This window comes from Carassius carassius, chromosome 43, assembly GCF_963082965.1.
Source record: "Carassius carassius chromosome 43, fCarCar2.1, whole genome shotgun sequence".
In the NCBI taxonomy this organism is placed as follows: Eukaryota; Metazoa; Chordata; class Actinopteri; order Cypriniformes; family Cyprinidae; genus Carassius; species Carassius carassius.
This window is the reverse complement of record NC_081797.1, coordinates 7,385,899-7,402,348: the sequence shown is the minus strand read 5'-3', so window position 1 is coordinate 7,402,348 and position 16,450 is coordinate 7,385,899. Positions and strand designations below refer to the sequence as shown.

At 36.5% G+C, this 16,450-nt stretch overlaps 1 protein-coding gene across 10 annotated transcripts in view; it reads right to left on the bottom strand.

Moving 5' to 3' along the window:
* Window positions 1-16,450, bottom strand: part of akap13 (A-kinase anchoring protein 13) — a 93,344-nt gene that overhangs the window by 1,125 nt on the left and 75,769 nt on the right. For 3 of the 10 annotated variants that reach the window (XM_059535828.1, XM_059535838.1, XM_059535839.1), the window contains 19 exons: window positions 15,292-15,359; window positions 14,949-15,015; window positions 14,704-14,854; window positions 14,403-14,512; window positions 13,640-13,786; window positions 13,250-13,497; window positions 12,987-13,112; window positions 12,713-12,830; window positions 12,369-12,620; window positions 11,005-11,081; window positions 9,264-9,445; window positions 8,859-8,959; window positions 8,118-8,300; window positions 6,540-6,686; window positions 6,346-6,416; window positions 5,527-5,571; window positions 4,582-4,632; window positions 3,763-4,236; window positions 1,103-1,415 (listed from right to left, as the gene is read on the bottom strand). In XM_059535828.1, the coding sequence (XP_059391811.1) occupies window positions 1,103-1,415; window positions 3,763-4,236; window positions 4,582-4,632; window positions 5,527-5,571; window positions 6,346-6,416; window positions 6,540-6,686; window positions 8,118-8,300; window positions 8,859-8,959; window positions 9,264-9,445; window positions 11,005-11,081; window positions 12,369-12,620; window positions 12,713-12,830; window positions 12,987-13,112; window positions 13,250-13,497; window positions 13,640-13,786; window positions 14,403-14,512; window positions 14,704-14,854; window positions 14,949-15,015; window positions 15,292-15,359 (2,931 nt within the window). The remainder of the gene's footprint in view (window positions 1-1,102; window positions 1,416-3,762; window positions 4,237-4,581; window positions 4,633-5,526; window positions 5,572-6,345; window positions 6,417-6,539; window positions 6,687-8,117; window positions 8,301-8,858; window positions 8,960-9,263; window positions 9,446-11,004; window positions 11,082-12,368; window positions 12,621-12,712; window positions 12,831-12,986; window positions 13,113-13,249; window positions 13,498-13,639; window positions 13,787-14,402; window positions 14,513-14,703; window positions 14,855-14,948; window positions 15,016-15,291; window positions 15,360-16,450) is intronic. The other 7 variants (XM_059535831.1, XM_059535835.1, XM_059535832.1 and 4 more) reach the window with 7 other exon arrangements.

Here is a 16,450-nt window from a genome sequence, read left to right as displayed (position 1 = left end):
TGTACTGGATTACACAATAAAATATATGTACAATTAAATCTTTAAATAAAAAATATCGGATAGATAAACTAAAACAATGGTCACAAAAAAAGGAAATCTACATAAATTACATAAAATAATCTCCATGCAAACAATAACATAAATAAATAACCTTTATACAAAAATCTTAATTTATGTAAAATAAAATAAGGATCATTTAAATAAAAAGAAATCTTCATACAAATCTATACAATTAAATAAACCTCAATTAAAAAAGATAAATCTATGTAAAAAAATAAATAAAAGAAAAATAAAAAAAGGAGGCAATCAACCGTAATCTATAAAAATCTACATTAATCACATAAAATAATCTCCATAGAAAAAATAAAATCTTTATAAAATTAAATAAATTATTAAAAAGGATGGATGGGTGGATGGATCAATCGAACTTCATACAAAATTAAAATATGAAAGAAATCAAACAAATAATGACCATAAAAAATACATTTATGGAGAATCTTCATACAAAAGAAACAAAATAACTATAAAATCACATAAAAATTGTAGAAAAAATAAGGATAATAAAAAAAAGAAATCTTCATACAAATATAAATATCTGTAGAAAATCTATTAAATGAAATAAACCTTAATACAAAACAAATGCATCTAAGTAAAATTAAATAAGAAAACGAGACAATCAAACAAATAAATAATCATACAAAAATGTTATTCTATAAATAATAATAATAAAAAAATAAATAAAATACACAGAGAGAAATGCAACTATGACTGTTATAGAGAAAATAAATGGGTGCCTGGGGAAAAAAACCCAAACACATTAATTACGGTTTAGTGGTAATAACATGAAAATACTGGCTTGCTAGTTGTAAACTAACTAGTTCAATAATCAAACAATAATCATTTTCTTTAATATTTCTCATCACCCCTGTGGCATTAAATCACCATAAAAGCAGTTTTGGGACCAGGAAAAGTAACCGTTTATTGAAATCAAGCCTTTAATAGAGTAACATACAAAGATGAACTGTGCACAGTAAAGCTGAGGATTAACTGAGAAAGGTGTCTGTTTGAATTTCATGTGATGTGATGATGATCTACACTCTACCTGCAGCCTGGCTCTGCTGCCCCTTTCCCTTCTTCTTCTTCTTGTCCTTCTTCTCCTTGGATCTGGCCAGCTGTAACAGGCGGCTGGGGATCTGGCTCTGCGCCTCGCTGTTCTGGCCTTTCTGGCTTGAATTGGAGGAGAATGGATTGAGGTTCTTCCCTTTGCGTTTGGAGTCCATGCGGGACAGGAAGTCTCTGGCAGACGGAGACGAGGAGAGCTCCACCTCTGAGGGGTCGGGCTCCAATGAATCTGTGCTCTGGAACTTTGAAGAGTCCTCAGACATGCTGGAAGGGGTTCGGTTCTTCCTTAACTCCTGCAGATAATGATGGAGAAATTAAAATAAATGTTCAAGCATTCTCTTACAATGGTTTCTGGGAACCTTAAAAATTGTTTAGACATGGCATCAAAAAGCAAACTGAAAAACACAACCTCACAGTTGTTACTGCGAGTGCTATTAAGTTTCAAATCATTTCAAGGTTTCAGGAAAAAGGAACTATATGGATGAAGATCATATGTTAAAAACAAAATGGATATAATTATGCAAACTAATGTGCAGGCCTTTTGTTTTCACATAATTACAGAACAGTTTTGGGGGGGAAAATGGAAAAGATTAGGGATTCTCTCAATTTATCAGCATCACATAGTGCGAGATTATTGTACCATCACAGAATAATGACATACATATGAATCTTCAACATATTTCCATTCACATTATATAGAAAACGCTGACGAAAGATTCAATCTTCACCCTCATTCCAAACCCTTGTGACTTTATTCCATGAAACATAAAAGGACAAATTATAAGATGGTGTGAGTCACTCTTTTCTATTTAATGAATGAGGACCGAAGCTTTGAAGCTTCAAAGTCTTCTGACTCAGGAATGATTCAGTTATGCATCAGATATCGCTTTCTTTCATGAACAGGCTAAAGTAACCTATAGGGTGGATTTTCAGTGAATAATGACTCAAATGTAAGTTTGTTCCTCGCAGAAAATCTATTCAGAAGACTTGGAATATACACTACCATTCAAAGGTTTGGAGTTTCTATATATATATATATATATATATATATATATATATATATATATATATATATATATATATATTATATTAAGAAAGGATGCACTAAAGTAATCAAGAGTAGCAGTAAAGACATTTATAATGTTACAAAAGGTTTCTATTTTAAATAAATGCTGTTCTTTAGAACTTTCTGTTAAAGGGCACCTAATATGCAAAATCCACTTTTACATGGTGTTTGGACATAAATGTGTGTTGGCATTGTGTGAACACAACAATCCTGAGAGACCACCTAGCCTCAACTAGGCCAGCCGTTTTGATTCTCTAAGCAGTATGACATCACAATGCTTATGCCCCGCCCACAAGGGCTGACTGACAGTCCTGTATTGCCATAGTTTCCGCAGCTGTAACATCAACAGTGTCTCATTAGCAATCCCCTGCTTTGTGGATGTCATGTCGTTAGTGTGCTTAGCGTTTTAACCGCATTTGTGTGCGCACATTATCAGAGTGTTATAGTTAAGTGCAGGGGTAGGCAAGTTGGGTCCTAAAGAGCCGCAGTCCGGCACAGTTCAGCTCTAACCCTGAAAACAAAAACCTCACCTGCCTGTATCTTAGTAATCCTGAATGGATTGATGAGCTTGTTCAGGTGTGTTTGATTAGGGTTGAAGCTGAACTCTGCAGGTCTGCGGCTCTCTAGGACCGAACTTGCCCACCCCTGGTTAAGTGTTAGAGTAAATTGATCTGCGCCGGACTTGTGAGATTAGTTCATGCCCTGTAACATGGAGTTCTGTAACATCGCGCTGTTTTGTCCCACTTTCAGTGCATTTGGTTTCCCTTATGTATGGCTGAACACTTCAGGGTTGCCATGTTTTCACAACAATTGCATTTCAGGGGCTAAATATCATGTTTTGTGGTAGCTTCAACCCGTGGACATGAAAAACAACACGCAAAAAACTTAAAAAAAAGCCCAATTCCAATTTCAAAACCACAGACTTGGCAACACTGGTCATGTAGCTTCTACTGACTATTTATTGCTTTAGGTACACAAAGCAGAGATGTATAGGCTACGCCCTCTTCTGGAGATTGCGTAATATGCAGCTCATTTGCATTTAAAGTGCTACACACCAAAACATTTTTTTTTCTTTTTTTTTTAAAAGATATGCCCCAAAAATGACATTTTCCAGATGTTATAATAAAAGATCTGTGGGGTATTTTGGGCTGAAACTTCACAGACTTGTAAAAAGGCTTGATTGATAATACTTGATTGATAATAAATTGATTGTTGAATTGATAATAATAAAAAATGTTTCATGAGAATCAAATCATGAATGATTTCTGAAGGATCGTGTGATACTGAAGACTGGAAAGAGTTATTTTAAGTTGAAATAAAAATTCACAATATTACTATTTTTGTTTTAGTTTTGATCAAATGCATTCTTAGTGAGAATAATTTTACTGAATTTTACATACTTTTGAACAGTAGTCTATCACACGAGTCATATGGAGCTCAAGTCCTAATTGACTTTCATTATATCAAAAGAGTGGCCAGGGTGTTCTTTAAAAAAATGAAGTCACTCAGGTTTGAAATAACATGAGGCTGAATAAAGAATATTTTTGGTGAACGATCTTGACCTTGAGCCTCACCTCCATTTGTCTGATCTGCTCTGCCTCTCTCTGAACTTGCTCTCGTTCTCTCTCTAGTCTCTTCTGGCTGTCTCTGAGCCTTGCCAGGTCTCTCTGATACTCTTCTTTTTTACTCTGAAGGTCTTGCTTGTCCTCTTCCAGCTCCTTCCATCTTCTATGTGTTTCTTCCTCTTGGGTCTGCAGCTGCGATTCCCTCTGGGCGAGTTCCCGTTCCCGCACTTCCCACTCTTTTTCCCTGCGCCTCCTTTCCTCAGCGTGGGCGGCCTGCTGCTTTTGAAGGCTGGCGACTTCTTGACGCTGCTTCTCCAGGCTCCGCTGTTTCTCCTGCTCAATTAGTGAGCTGGGCCGTGATGAGGAGGAGGAAGAGATGGAGTTAAGGGATGAGACGGATGGGTGGCGTGAAGAGGGAAGGGGGCGTTCGCTGAGGGCATGCCGTTGGTCCTCGATGAATGTGTCTTGCTGGATGACAACAGCCTGTGTTGAGGGTGAGCAAAAGAAAGCGGTTTTAATTGATGATACAAACAGGAAAAAAGTAAAGCTGCTAAACTGCAAATGTGCAAAACCAAAATTCTGGTGAAACAGGCCCATCTGGTGGCCACAGAGCACCTGTCCCGGGAAAGGCCAACAATCACCCACTTAATAGTAGTACAAATCTATCAGAGTGCATCTGAATACATCATAATGCACTCTGCTTGATTACAAGCCTGCAAAATAAATCCCTGCATTTGGAAATTTCATTCCCTTCTGTCGTGCTGCAGATGAAAGCTGCTGGTCTGAACACCAGTGAGCGATGAATAAGGCAAAAAGAGAATGACTCACCTGTAATGTGTTCAGCAGGTCATGGAGCTGAGCGACGCTCTGAAGAACCTGCTGTGGGAGGATCAGAGGATTCAGAAAATGAAATCGCCACATCTCTACAAGCTGAGATGTAGATCACTAGTCTACATTTTGTCACTTTATATTTGAAACTTTTATAAATAATTTAATCTATACATAATTATATATATAATTATAAATATTTATACTAGTATATAAGTACATTTGTAATTTTATATTGCTAATCTTATGCATTTACATAATTCTAGAGCAGTTGTTCTCTTTGTTTTTATTAAAATAATATACATAATACTACTTAATTTAAATTGATTATATTTTCATATGCACACATTTTTAAATGCAGATGTGTATTTAAGTGTGTGTGTAATATATACACACACACACTATATATTAATACTGTATATATTTTATACTGTATATATTTATTTATTATATCTCTCTCCATATATATATATATATATATATATATATATATATATATATATATACACACATTTTTGATGCATAATAATTATATATACTATTTTTATTATATATTATGCATTACATATATCATTTTATATTTTTATATCATAAAATATATGTTTACAGGTTATTATACTGTATAGTGTATTATATTATATAATTTGTATTATATATAATTAAAAAAAAATCTCTCTCTCTTTCTCTCTCTACATATAAAATATGAATAAATCTTTTGGCTAGAAATAGTATTTATTATTATTACTGATTTAGGTAGGATCAGAAAATAATGCAACCCTAACACAAACTCATGTTGCATGTGTTAATCACAAAACCACAAGCTTCGGAAAGAATCTTATCAAAGTATATATACAGCTAGGTTGTCTGGTCATGGTACTGAAACCAATTCACCTTTGGCCTGATCTTCAAAGCTGTCCTGAACTGTTTCTAAACAGAAAATCTTACCTCGTTGTTCCTCTTGAGGAGGAGCAGGGGATTGGCGTTGCTGGCCTGTGGAAGAGAGAGGCAGTCACATGGTCAGTGCACTGGGTAAGAGGCTACTGTACATAAATCAATAATTAGCAATCCATGTGCGATCCTTAGACAGGGTACTGCAGGACATGCCGGAAATATGCAGCTGTGATGACAGGTCACATTGTTCTGAGGACAGTTTTAATGTGTCCTCATTATCAATTTACTATACAGTCATGTTCTGCGATGAGCATGTGTGCAAACCTATAGTTCACTTCAGGTAACGAGTGCTACAGCGGACATACATTCTGATGCTCAGCACTTAATGGTTTGAGCATATGGTGATGCACTATTGAGTAATGAATCAGATGGTAATGGGAACACATCTAAGAACAGCACTTGAAATGAGAGTGAAACAAAAGCTTTTTTTAATAATGTACTTATACAAATGCATATGTAATGCATTTATTATATTAACTTTCATTATTCCCTTTTATGTATTTAATTATATGCATAATATTCAACATAGAAGAGTTCGATAATTAAAAAAATATATATTTTCATTAATCTGAAGTTATGCCACCTGCACTCATTTTAATTTGCTTATTTGTTTTGTGGTCTAGAAATAACCTTAAATATTCCCTAATCATTTAACGTCACAACACTTCTTATTTTCCAGAATGTACAGATTTAAATTATACTTTTGCACTAACTTTATCTATATATAGCATATAAATGATATATGATGACATGATACATGATCTTTCTGATAAACACAATTTCTGAAAGCTGCCGGTCTTGACCGGTTTGTACCTTCTTTAGAACGCTGTCTGACTCAGTCCTGCGGAGCTCTGCGGAGTCTTCCATCTCCTCTCTGTCTCCATCTGCAGGAGATCAAACACAATCAGACTCAACTGGAACAAACACCCACGCACACGAGTCGCATCACAAAATGCTCTCACACACACTCACACATTCACACACACACACATGGAAAACACGCCCACCTTTACTCTTTGAGATGTTCATCTGGTGACTATCAAAGCCTCCGAAGGTTTCCGCCCGTCGTGGCAAAGTCACGGGCCCCGCCGCACATACGCCATCCTGCACCGCTGCTCCTAGACTGTCATTTACCAGAACCTGTAATGTCTCAACTACACACAAACACACAACAATTCAACATGGAATAAAGTCATTAATGCAGGTAAACACTAAATGGTAGATCAAATATCAAAAAACCTGTCTAGGCCATTGTTCACTCTGAAATCAAAAAACCGAAACAACTATATTTTAAAAACAAAATAAAATACACTTTTGATTTATAATTAGTTAGATTCTCCCAACATGGAACAATCCAAAAAATCAATAAAAATCAAACACACCAACAGCTCACAAAAGGTTAAGAAGAGACAGTAATCAATACTCTTTCCCATTCTTGACCTGCAGCATTTAAGCAATCCATTATCTGTTCCTGCCCTGTGGATTCAGATCAGCTTTACGTATCGATTCTGCCCATGTCCACATTCCTCTAATGAATACTCCTACTTGCTGTATGAACTGTGACAAGCACTATCTATCACTCCCACAGTCAAAGCATAAGCATCTTCTCAGCACTTTCAAGTTTTTTTCGCTAAGTACACTCTAAAATGCTGTTCGGGAATATCACTTACTTCATTTTACTTGTTGTTTTGTCACTTCCAATGTTTTGGAGGAGTTTTAAAGAAGTAGTTTGTATTTTTTGTTAAAGCACATTAGGGCTGCGCGATTAATCAAAATTAAGTTGAGATGATTATGATTATGCTGAAACGACAAATACGTCTCACAGAAGAAACCCAGGAAATGCCTATAGCGGTTGCGGAATAAACCGGAGATTTAACTGCTTTCATTAATTCAACGTCACTAATAAACACACGACTGAGGCAAATTATGAAAAAATGTAATAAATATCAAACAAAAATAAACATTTTCAGCGTCCACCTGTTTTTTAATGTCAAAAATAATTTAAACGTCAACAAATAGCTACAAAACAAAAATCTGTTTTTTTCACCATTTATTGCATTTTTGTTATTTTCATACGAAAAAGTCTGAGCATAATGAAAATTCGTAGATTTTTACTTCTATTAATTTGACCAATTAGTATCATTACATTGCTTACTTGCATCATAACAGCAAAAATAAATTGAGGTTTAAATAATAAATCATTAATATTTGAAAACACTTACTGCGTTTTATTATTTTCATTTAAGTAGTAGCTGCTACAAGCACAGCCAGTATTGAGGTCTTTCTGAGACTGTGTGACTCACATATTTAATGTGATTCTGGTTAAGCAAGGTTGTGTAACTGGCCAGGGACCATACGCACAAGCAGCACTATAATCTGATGCAACATGTAGCTAACACCCTCCACTTCATAGAGTCATTATAAAACTAAATTATGTTCTAAATCTCAGCCCTCTAAGATTGCAATATTCATAAAAACATTTTAAAATGTATCAAGTTTTCTAGCTGACATATGTTTGTAAGACGCCTACAGTGTTTTTCCCGACTTATATAATAAGCATTATATAACTGTACTGGTCGTCTCACCTTCCTTCAGAGCCTCTTTCATGATTGGCTCTCCTTTGGTGATGTCATCGGGTGTGGCCCTGAAGAGAATTCGGTTGCGAAGGATGGTCTCGTCTGGTAAGCCACAGTCACACATGTCCCTGAACAACTTCACTTTCTCCTCCAGTAAAGTCAAGATCTGCTCATCCCTCTTATGCAGCTGATCTGTAAAGACAGATGTTTATTTCATGATGAGAAGCATAAGATTCACTGCATTTTAGCAGCAATTATACATCTTCTACATCTAATTTTCATGACTTTTCAGTCATTCTAGTCACTAGAGTGTTTAAAAATCATTTTAAACAGACTGTACTCATATGTACTTGTATACTAGTATAAATATTATATATATATACATATATATATATATATATATAATATTTAATTATGTATAAATTAAACAATTTATAAAAGTTTCAAATATAAAGTGACAAAATGTAGACTAGTGATACTCTGTTGTCATCCTTTCCAATCAAAATGCTTGCTACGGATGCGAAAATGCAGAAAATCGAACATGGACTGAATTTTTTTATGACGGACAAAAGTTTCAGAGGCAGTGTGTAATCGTGATTGACACTACGTGAGGTTGTATTTATTCTTAACGTGTGAAAATTTCAGACAAGAATTTCACACTCATTGTGCAAAGACCTTTACTTTTTCCTCTAAACCCAAACAAACCATATCTACACAAACACACAAAAATGAAAAAATGGAATTCGGTACCTCTCAACTCCTTGACTTTGATTTCTTGAAGTCTTCTGTCCTCTTCGTTTTCACTAGGCACACCTTCATCATCATCACCCTCCCTGGAGGAAATCGAGAGTCTGTAAAGAAAGACTACCAGCTCACAAATTGTGATGTTTAAAGTACCTTTTGTCAATTATGTTAAGCTGAATTATTATGAATTATTATTTGTACTATTTTATCAAGATAAATTAAAAATGTTGTTTTTAAGAATTAAATTTAAGTGAGCATAAGATGTTGGAAAAGCTAATCTAAATCTAAAAATTGAAAAAAATGTAATGTATAATTAAATATTCAATATTGGCCTAAAAAAATGTTATTGATCGATATATTGTGCATACGTTCTTCCTGTATATAGAATGAGAAACCGATTCAGAGTCTCACATTGACTGCATGGCCTCCTGAATCAGCTGCATCCATGTGTTCCTCTCCTCCTTAGAGCTGGTGTATACTTCTACCATCTCAGGCTTCTCAATGCCTGCCGTTATCAGGAACAATCCTTTCTCCTCATTGGCTACTTCCCTCACAATGAGTTTCTGCAGGGAGATGACAGTGGAGCGCTGGTCCTGAGAGTGGAGAACAAGAGAATGCGATGGGACTAGAAAATAAATGGGTCAAGTTTACACAATTAGAAAGTGCCAAATAACTTAAAAGGGTCATATGATGCCATTTCAATTTTTCTTTCTCTTTGGATTGTTACAAGCTCTTGGTGCATAAAGATGATATGTAAAGTTGCAAAGACTAAAGTCAGTTATTCTTTATAAAAGTTAAGGGTCAGCCTGCACCCCCCCCCCCCCCAAAAAAAATCAGCTCATTCTAACATGCCCCCACGTCTACATCACGATGTGGGAAGATTTGCATAACGCCGCCCAAATGTTCACGCAAAGAAAGGCGGCATAACTTTTATTCTCGTTGTAGTATTGTTGTTGCCACGCCGCCATGTGGTGGAGACGCTGTGTGTTTCATTGTGAAAGTGAAACTACTTTCTGAAAGAGGACGATATTCACTTCGTCATGCCTACAGCCGATCCGTGCTGGTCGCTGAGGAAATACATCAACTTTGCGCTGTGGATCACTGGATCAGCTTTCACCGTGGATGAAGTGGAGTCCAGCTCAGGGTCGTCACATGTTGTTGCTGAAAGGTCCTTCGTCAAAAATGCTGGCCACACTGTTCTCAAGCCGGCCTCGATCATTCAGCCACCCGTGTGTGACGCGGTGTTTTGTTGTGAATGCGAAACTACTTCGTTTGGCCTTCCAAAAGAGGACACAACTAGAAATCAGTGGATAAGTTGTATTTACATCACTGTTACAGAACAGTCTGCCCCAAATATTCAGATGTGTGCAACGCATTTTATGGAGGACTGTTTCCTGATCCTGGGAGAGCAGACTACAACATCAGCTGTTCTGACTCTCAGACTGTAAGTATGTTTACATATTGAAAGGATTTGCCACTGATGATTCAAACGCAAGTTTTGAGCAGTGTAGAGTAGCGCTTGTTGATTGTCATTGTCCAATCACAAATGAAGACATGGTTTTAGGTTTACATGTCGCGATGCAACATAATGCGTAAAAAGGCAGTACAAGTCATTATAATCAGCAATTATCTCCCCACTGGATGCAACAAATGCTTCGTTTGTAATGGGTTTTATTGGTTTTGTCTGGTCGTGGCAGGAGATGGCATCCTTAATATGGTGCGGGGCGTAACATTTCCGTCACACACTTGAGGCATTCAGCCAATCACAATGCACTGGATGGCTGGCCAATCGGAGCACAACTTGCTTTTCAGACCAGACCAATGAGCCTTGTAAAAATCGATGCGTTTCAGAAAGGCAGGGCATAGAGGCGAAACAATGTACAGTATGTGGGAAATAATGTATTTTTTAAACCTTAAAACGGCATGAACACATTGCATTACACCAAATACACAAAATGTTCTTTTTAGCAACATCACATGACCCCTTTAAAATGCCAATATTCCTATGAAAACCAGTGCTGATAAAGCTCCAGAGACATTACACAATACTGGATTCCAGCATCCAAACAAGAAAAGGTAATGTAAACATTATTGATGAACACTGTTTAGGGAGTCACAGGCAGAGGTTTAATGATAAACATAATAAACATACCAAGGATGCGAAAATATATTTCTGATCTTTCTCCTGTAGGAACACAATCACGTCCCTCAGCAGCAAAGCCTGGACATCTGGAGAAGAACACATCAAATAGATTTAAAAACAGGCCCTGTTTGTGTTAGTGTGGGTGTATGTTGCTATGGTGATAGACATGACTTCGTTTTGTCAGCGAAATGTCAAGGCTGTTTATCGATGCACTGTATTTGGAAATGTGAAACTAGCTTATTACATTTTCTGAATTAAATGTGAGAGGCAAAAGTCACACCACAATTTCAAAATGTGGATAGCTTCCATGGAGCTGTTCTGCAGATGCTATTTTCTTCGGCTTGTTGATTGTGCTCTGTTGGTGTTAAAGTGTTGTGGGTGGTTGCTAGGGTGTTGTCATGCGGTTAAGGTGTTCTAAATGATTTTAGCATGTTGCTGTTATGTGGTTGCTAATGTTTGGTGAGTGAGTACTAGGACTATGCTATGTGGTTGATAAGGTGTTCTGAGTAGTTTTGCACTCGGGATTTTGCTGTTGATATGTGGGTTTCAAGGTGTTGTGAGTGGTTGCTTCTTGTTATTGTGTCTAGGGTGTTATAGTTGCTATAAGGTTGTTAAGGTGATCAGAGTGTCTTTTACACATTGTTTTTATATGTTCGTAAGGATGTTGCTATGCGGTTGGGAATGTGTTCTGAGGGTCTTCTACACTTATTTTTTTGTTATTTGGATGCTAGGGTGTTGCTATGCAGTTGCTATAAGGTTAAGGTATTCTGAGAGTCTTTTTCACATGTTGTTTTTAAGTGGTTGCCAGGGTATTGCTATGTGGTTGCTATTGTATTCTGAGTGTCTTTTACATGTATTTGTTTTTATGTGGTTGTCGGGGTGATTTTATGCAGTTGCTATAAGGCTGTTAATAAGTTCTGGGTGTCTTTTACATGAAATTGTTGTTATGTGGTTGCCAGGGTGTTGCTATGTGGTTGCTATAAGTTTATTGAGTTCTGAGTGTCTTTTACATTTAATTGTTGATTGTGTTATCATCTGGGTGTTGCTATGTGGTTGCTATACGGCTGTTAAAGTGTTCTGAGTGTCTTTTACACATCATTGTTTATTGCGGCTGCCAGGGTGTTGCTATAAGGTGTCCTGTTAAAGTGTCTTTCACACTGTTACTTGGTTGCTAGGGTGTTGCATGTGGTTGCCAGGCTGGTTCTTTGCTGTTGCTAAGGTTTTCTGAGTGGGTTTTACTATCCTGTTGCTGTTATGTAGTTGCTAGGGTGTTGTGGTGGTTTTTCTATGCGGTTGCTAAGGGGTTCTGAGAATTTTTTTAATCTTTTTATCTGCTGATATATTCATTCACCAATGAACCCATTGGTTCTCACCCTTGAGTCTGCCCGCAGAATTCTTGAGCTGCAGTTGCCCATCGTGAATTAACTTCTGACCACGTAACAGATCCTCTCTGGCAAACATCTGCCCGCTTTTCATCCTCATAATAGACTTGCTGTCTGTCCTGCTGTACACTTCCTTTAGCTTCTTTTTCTTCTCATGCTCATTCACTTTATTGTCCACGGCAGCAATAACTTCCTTCACCAACTTCAGACCCTGGGTTACATCTGCATGGTCTTCTTCATTTTCTGTCATGAAATACTTCAGAATATTACCTGGAGCACTACAGATGAGGTCAAAGGTATTAAAATAGCCTGACTAGTATAGTAACTAATCGTACCATTCGTGTGCTGCAGTATTCTCTGTAGTAAGACAGGATACTTTGTTATTCGTTGTGTGACTAACAATATACACTCAGGAATGCTTAGCCGTCGGACAACTGGGCTGCTCATCTTTTTCTGGAAAACAGAAACAGATGTGAAACACAGGAAACACAGTTCCATTTTCAGGCTTGAGCGGGAAACAAAAGGAGGATAAGAATTAAAGTTCCAGGCTAATTTTATAAACTAACATACTATGAGAAATTTGTGAAAGCAAAATAATGAGATGGCTACCTTAATGAAAGCTTGAAAACGTTTGTCTTTGGTGTGAAGCTCCTTGTAGAAGTTCACAGCTTCATTGTGTCTGCTGCAGAACTTCCCATAGACCTTCTTCATTCTCTCGGCACTGGAACCTGAGAACTAGGGAGAAATAAATGGTGGAAAAAATTATACGTTACTTATACCAAATGTTCCAGAGATTAGAAATCAATGTGTTTCCAAAGATTTAGAGGCACACTTCTCAATGTTCAATCACAAGTTTGACAACTACAACTTACCTGAGAGACCAGCACATCACCAATCTTTCGGATAACAAAGCCACCCTCTTCCTGGCTCCCTGACTCTTTCTTCCTTTCGAGAAGCTGTGAGAAGAACTGTGTGTGCAAGTCCAGAACGTCATCTAACATGGGGAACATCTTCTCTACAGTCTGAACCTCCAGTTGAACCTCTCTAAGTAGCCCTTTACTGTAAACATCAGCCATGATCTTCAAGGTCCTCACGTGGTGCATTTCTGTCTGGATGAGTTCTAATAATGAGAGGAGGCAGGAACTTATATAACATATGACCTTACAAGTGTGTCAGTGATCTCATTCAACAGTTTCAATACTTCTCACAAAGTTTGAGAGTGAAAGCAGAAGCTTCTTGGGAGGGTCTTGTGTGACTCTTACCATAGATGACATCTTGCCTCTTTATCACATCCTTTTTAAGTGGTTTCAGGAATTTCTTGTCCACCGTAAAACTCCATGAATCTGCTTCCAGATCTTTGACATCAGCTTCAAACTCTCCCATCAACTGACTGTCCATCATCTCTGTACCTGATATACAGAACGATTAGAACGATGCTGTTGTCTAGACTATATACATTTGTTTCGGTTTATATAAAGTGAATGTCATTCATTCATAAAGATCAGCTTTTGAAAGATGATGATTATGCTTAACAAGGCTGTATTTAATAAATAAATTAAAAACAATAACAATGTGTACTGTAATTGAAAATGGCTGTTTTTTTAATATTTATTTTTTCTATTTTATTGAAACTGTAATTTGTGGTGTAATGGTAAATGCTGAAAACAGTTAAGGTGCTTAATATTTTTAGGAAACCGTAGTACATATTTCAGGATTCTTTAATGAATTGAAAGTTCAAAAGAACACCATTTATTTGAAATCTAAATAATTTTTAAATTTTTTAAAAACATTTATAAAATGTTAAACATTTATTCACTGTCACTTCTGTCAATTTAATCCTTGCAGGGAAAAATCAATTAATAAATAATCAAAAAAAAAAAAGATATATTTGCAATTGTAAATGATTTATTATGAATAACCACTAATTATGTAAATATTTAATTAAAAAACTTCATAACTTGATTGGACTCAAGACAGGTGTATATTTTATTGGTAATGATTCAAGTATGAAATAAAGAGACTTACCCTCATCAGTAAGAGATTCTGTGGACTCACTGACTTTACAGGTCTTGTGAAGAGAGTCGGTCGATTGGGACAGAAACTTCAGATTCTTTAGAGGAGTGTCTTCCATTGGTCTGAATGTGCAAAGAGCAGAAGATACATTATATACTCCATGTTTTAATGCCTTACTGATTTATAATATAGTGAGCTCAAAATCTAAATATCAAGGCCACAATGAAGAAATCTGCAAAACTGTGATTTTTAAAGCTATTACAATTTTAGATCTAAAAACATTTGTATGTTATCAGCTAGCATTGGCACTGACCCTGCAATGTTATTAATGGACATGCTCTTGGACAGCGGGTTACTGTTGAAAGACATGACACTGCTGGGGCTTTTCCGAGGAGGGGCGAGAGGGGCGGGTTGATCATCAGGAATGGAGATTGCAGACCACGGACGATCCCGTGCAGGCAGGGCTAAACATGTTAACAAATTCACATGGTCATATTTTTTAAATAAAGCAGAAATGCATAAATAATGGAAAAATGCACGATTATATGAGGACTTTACTTTTACTTCTAAGCGTGACACCAGGCGTTGAAGCAGAATCTGGAACGGTCTGCTGCTGTTTTTGCTGCTGAAAGAAATATTTTGAAGAGTCTTTAATCTGCATAGATCCATATTATGATTTTTTACAAAAAAAATAAAAATAAAATTGTCATAATTTTAACATCCACTTTTGAGTAAATAATGACAGAATCTTAAATTTGTGGTAAACTTCCCCATTACTCGTATTATTTCTACAGTTTAGGTCATTCAACCGACAATAGTTAGCGAAGAAACATATAAAACGTGCAAAAGTTTCACCGTTTAAGACTTATGTCATATGAGAACCAAGGCAGGAATGGAATACCTTCATTTTGACCTTGGCACAAACAGGAAGACTCTCTCTGCAGCCTTTGTGTACCTGTGCATTGCAACCTGAAAACAAACACACACACAAACCGTACAGTCAGTACTGAATGAAAGGCATTGATCCATCAATTTAGTGTTATATTCCACTTGATCATATCCAAAAGCAGACAGAATAAGCCTGAAACTATATAAAAAAAAAAAAAAAAAAAAAAAAAAAACACATGCCGGCAGCAAACAGAACAGGCATCTGGAAGAAACACTGTGCCATTTCCTGCTTCTGTTTGTGTAGGAGAGAGTGAGATTAGCCTTTTCCTGCGTAACTCCACCTCTGCTGATGTTTACCACAAATTTAACCACAAACACTTCAATTGAGTCCTTACTAGTCTTCATTGTTTAAAGATTTCAAGTATATGCGCTAAATCGGTGTTTACACTCGTTCTTTCTATAAAAACAAGCTAAAATTGTGCATTTCAGAAATTAAATATAAAAAAGAAGTGTTGATTGAAATTAAAATCCAAACACAATATATACACATATGACACAAGTGATTAGTTACGTTAAATGTACAACCAGTTTTATATTATGCAGATTTGCTGTCAATGCGATAAGCAAAAATTCTAACATTATTGCTAATCCTCAGTCCAAACATACCTGCACAGATGGTGCTTTGGCTTTTCTCTGTCAGTCTACTTTGCACCTCATGACCACAAAACTGCAGTACAGTTAGACACACCCAAAAGAGATTTGCAAGCTTCTAAAAACAAAACCACACAATCTCAGATCGTGTGCATGATGGTATCAAGGCCTGCTAGACCTTCAACAATCTACATGTTTGAAGGCGAAGAGACTGTGATAATTTCCCCACAAGTTCACAACTTTCCCCACTCCCTCAGAACTTCTCCAGCAAATCCCACACAGTCACGGAAAGCGACTATTTTACAAGAAAAGCAACATCCACTATAACTCAAAAATCTGGGTTCAGCAAAAAAAGTTTTTAGCATTTAATAGCAGAGTATTAAATTGTTTAATAATAATAACAGCCACAACAAAGTTATCACACAAGACTTTCAGATATCTGATCAAACTGACTAAAAGTGTCTCGCGCATCAGTCACTTTTGGGAAACGAGAGGAAATGGTAATGAGTCTGCCAGCACAT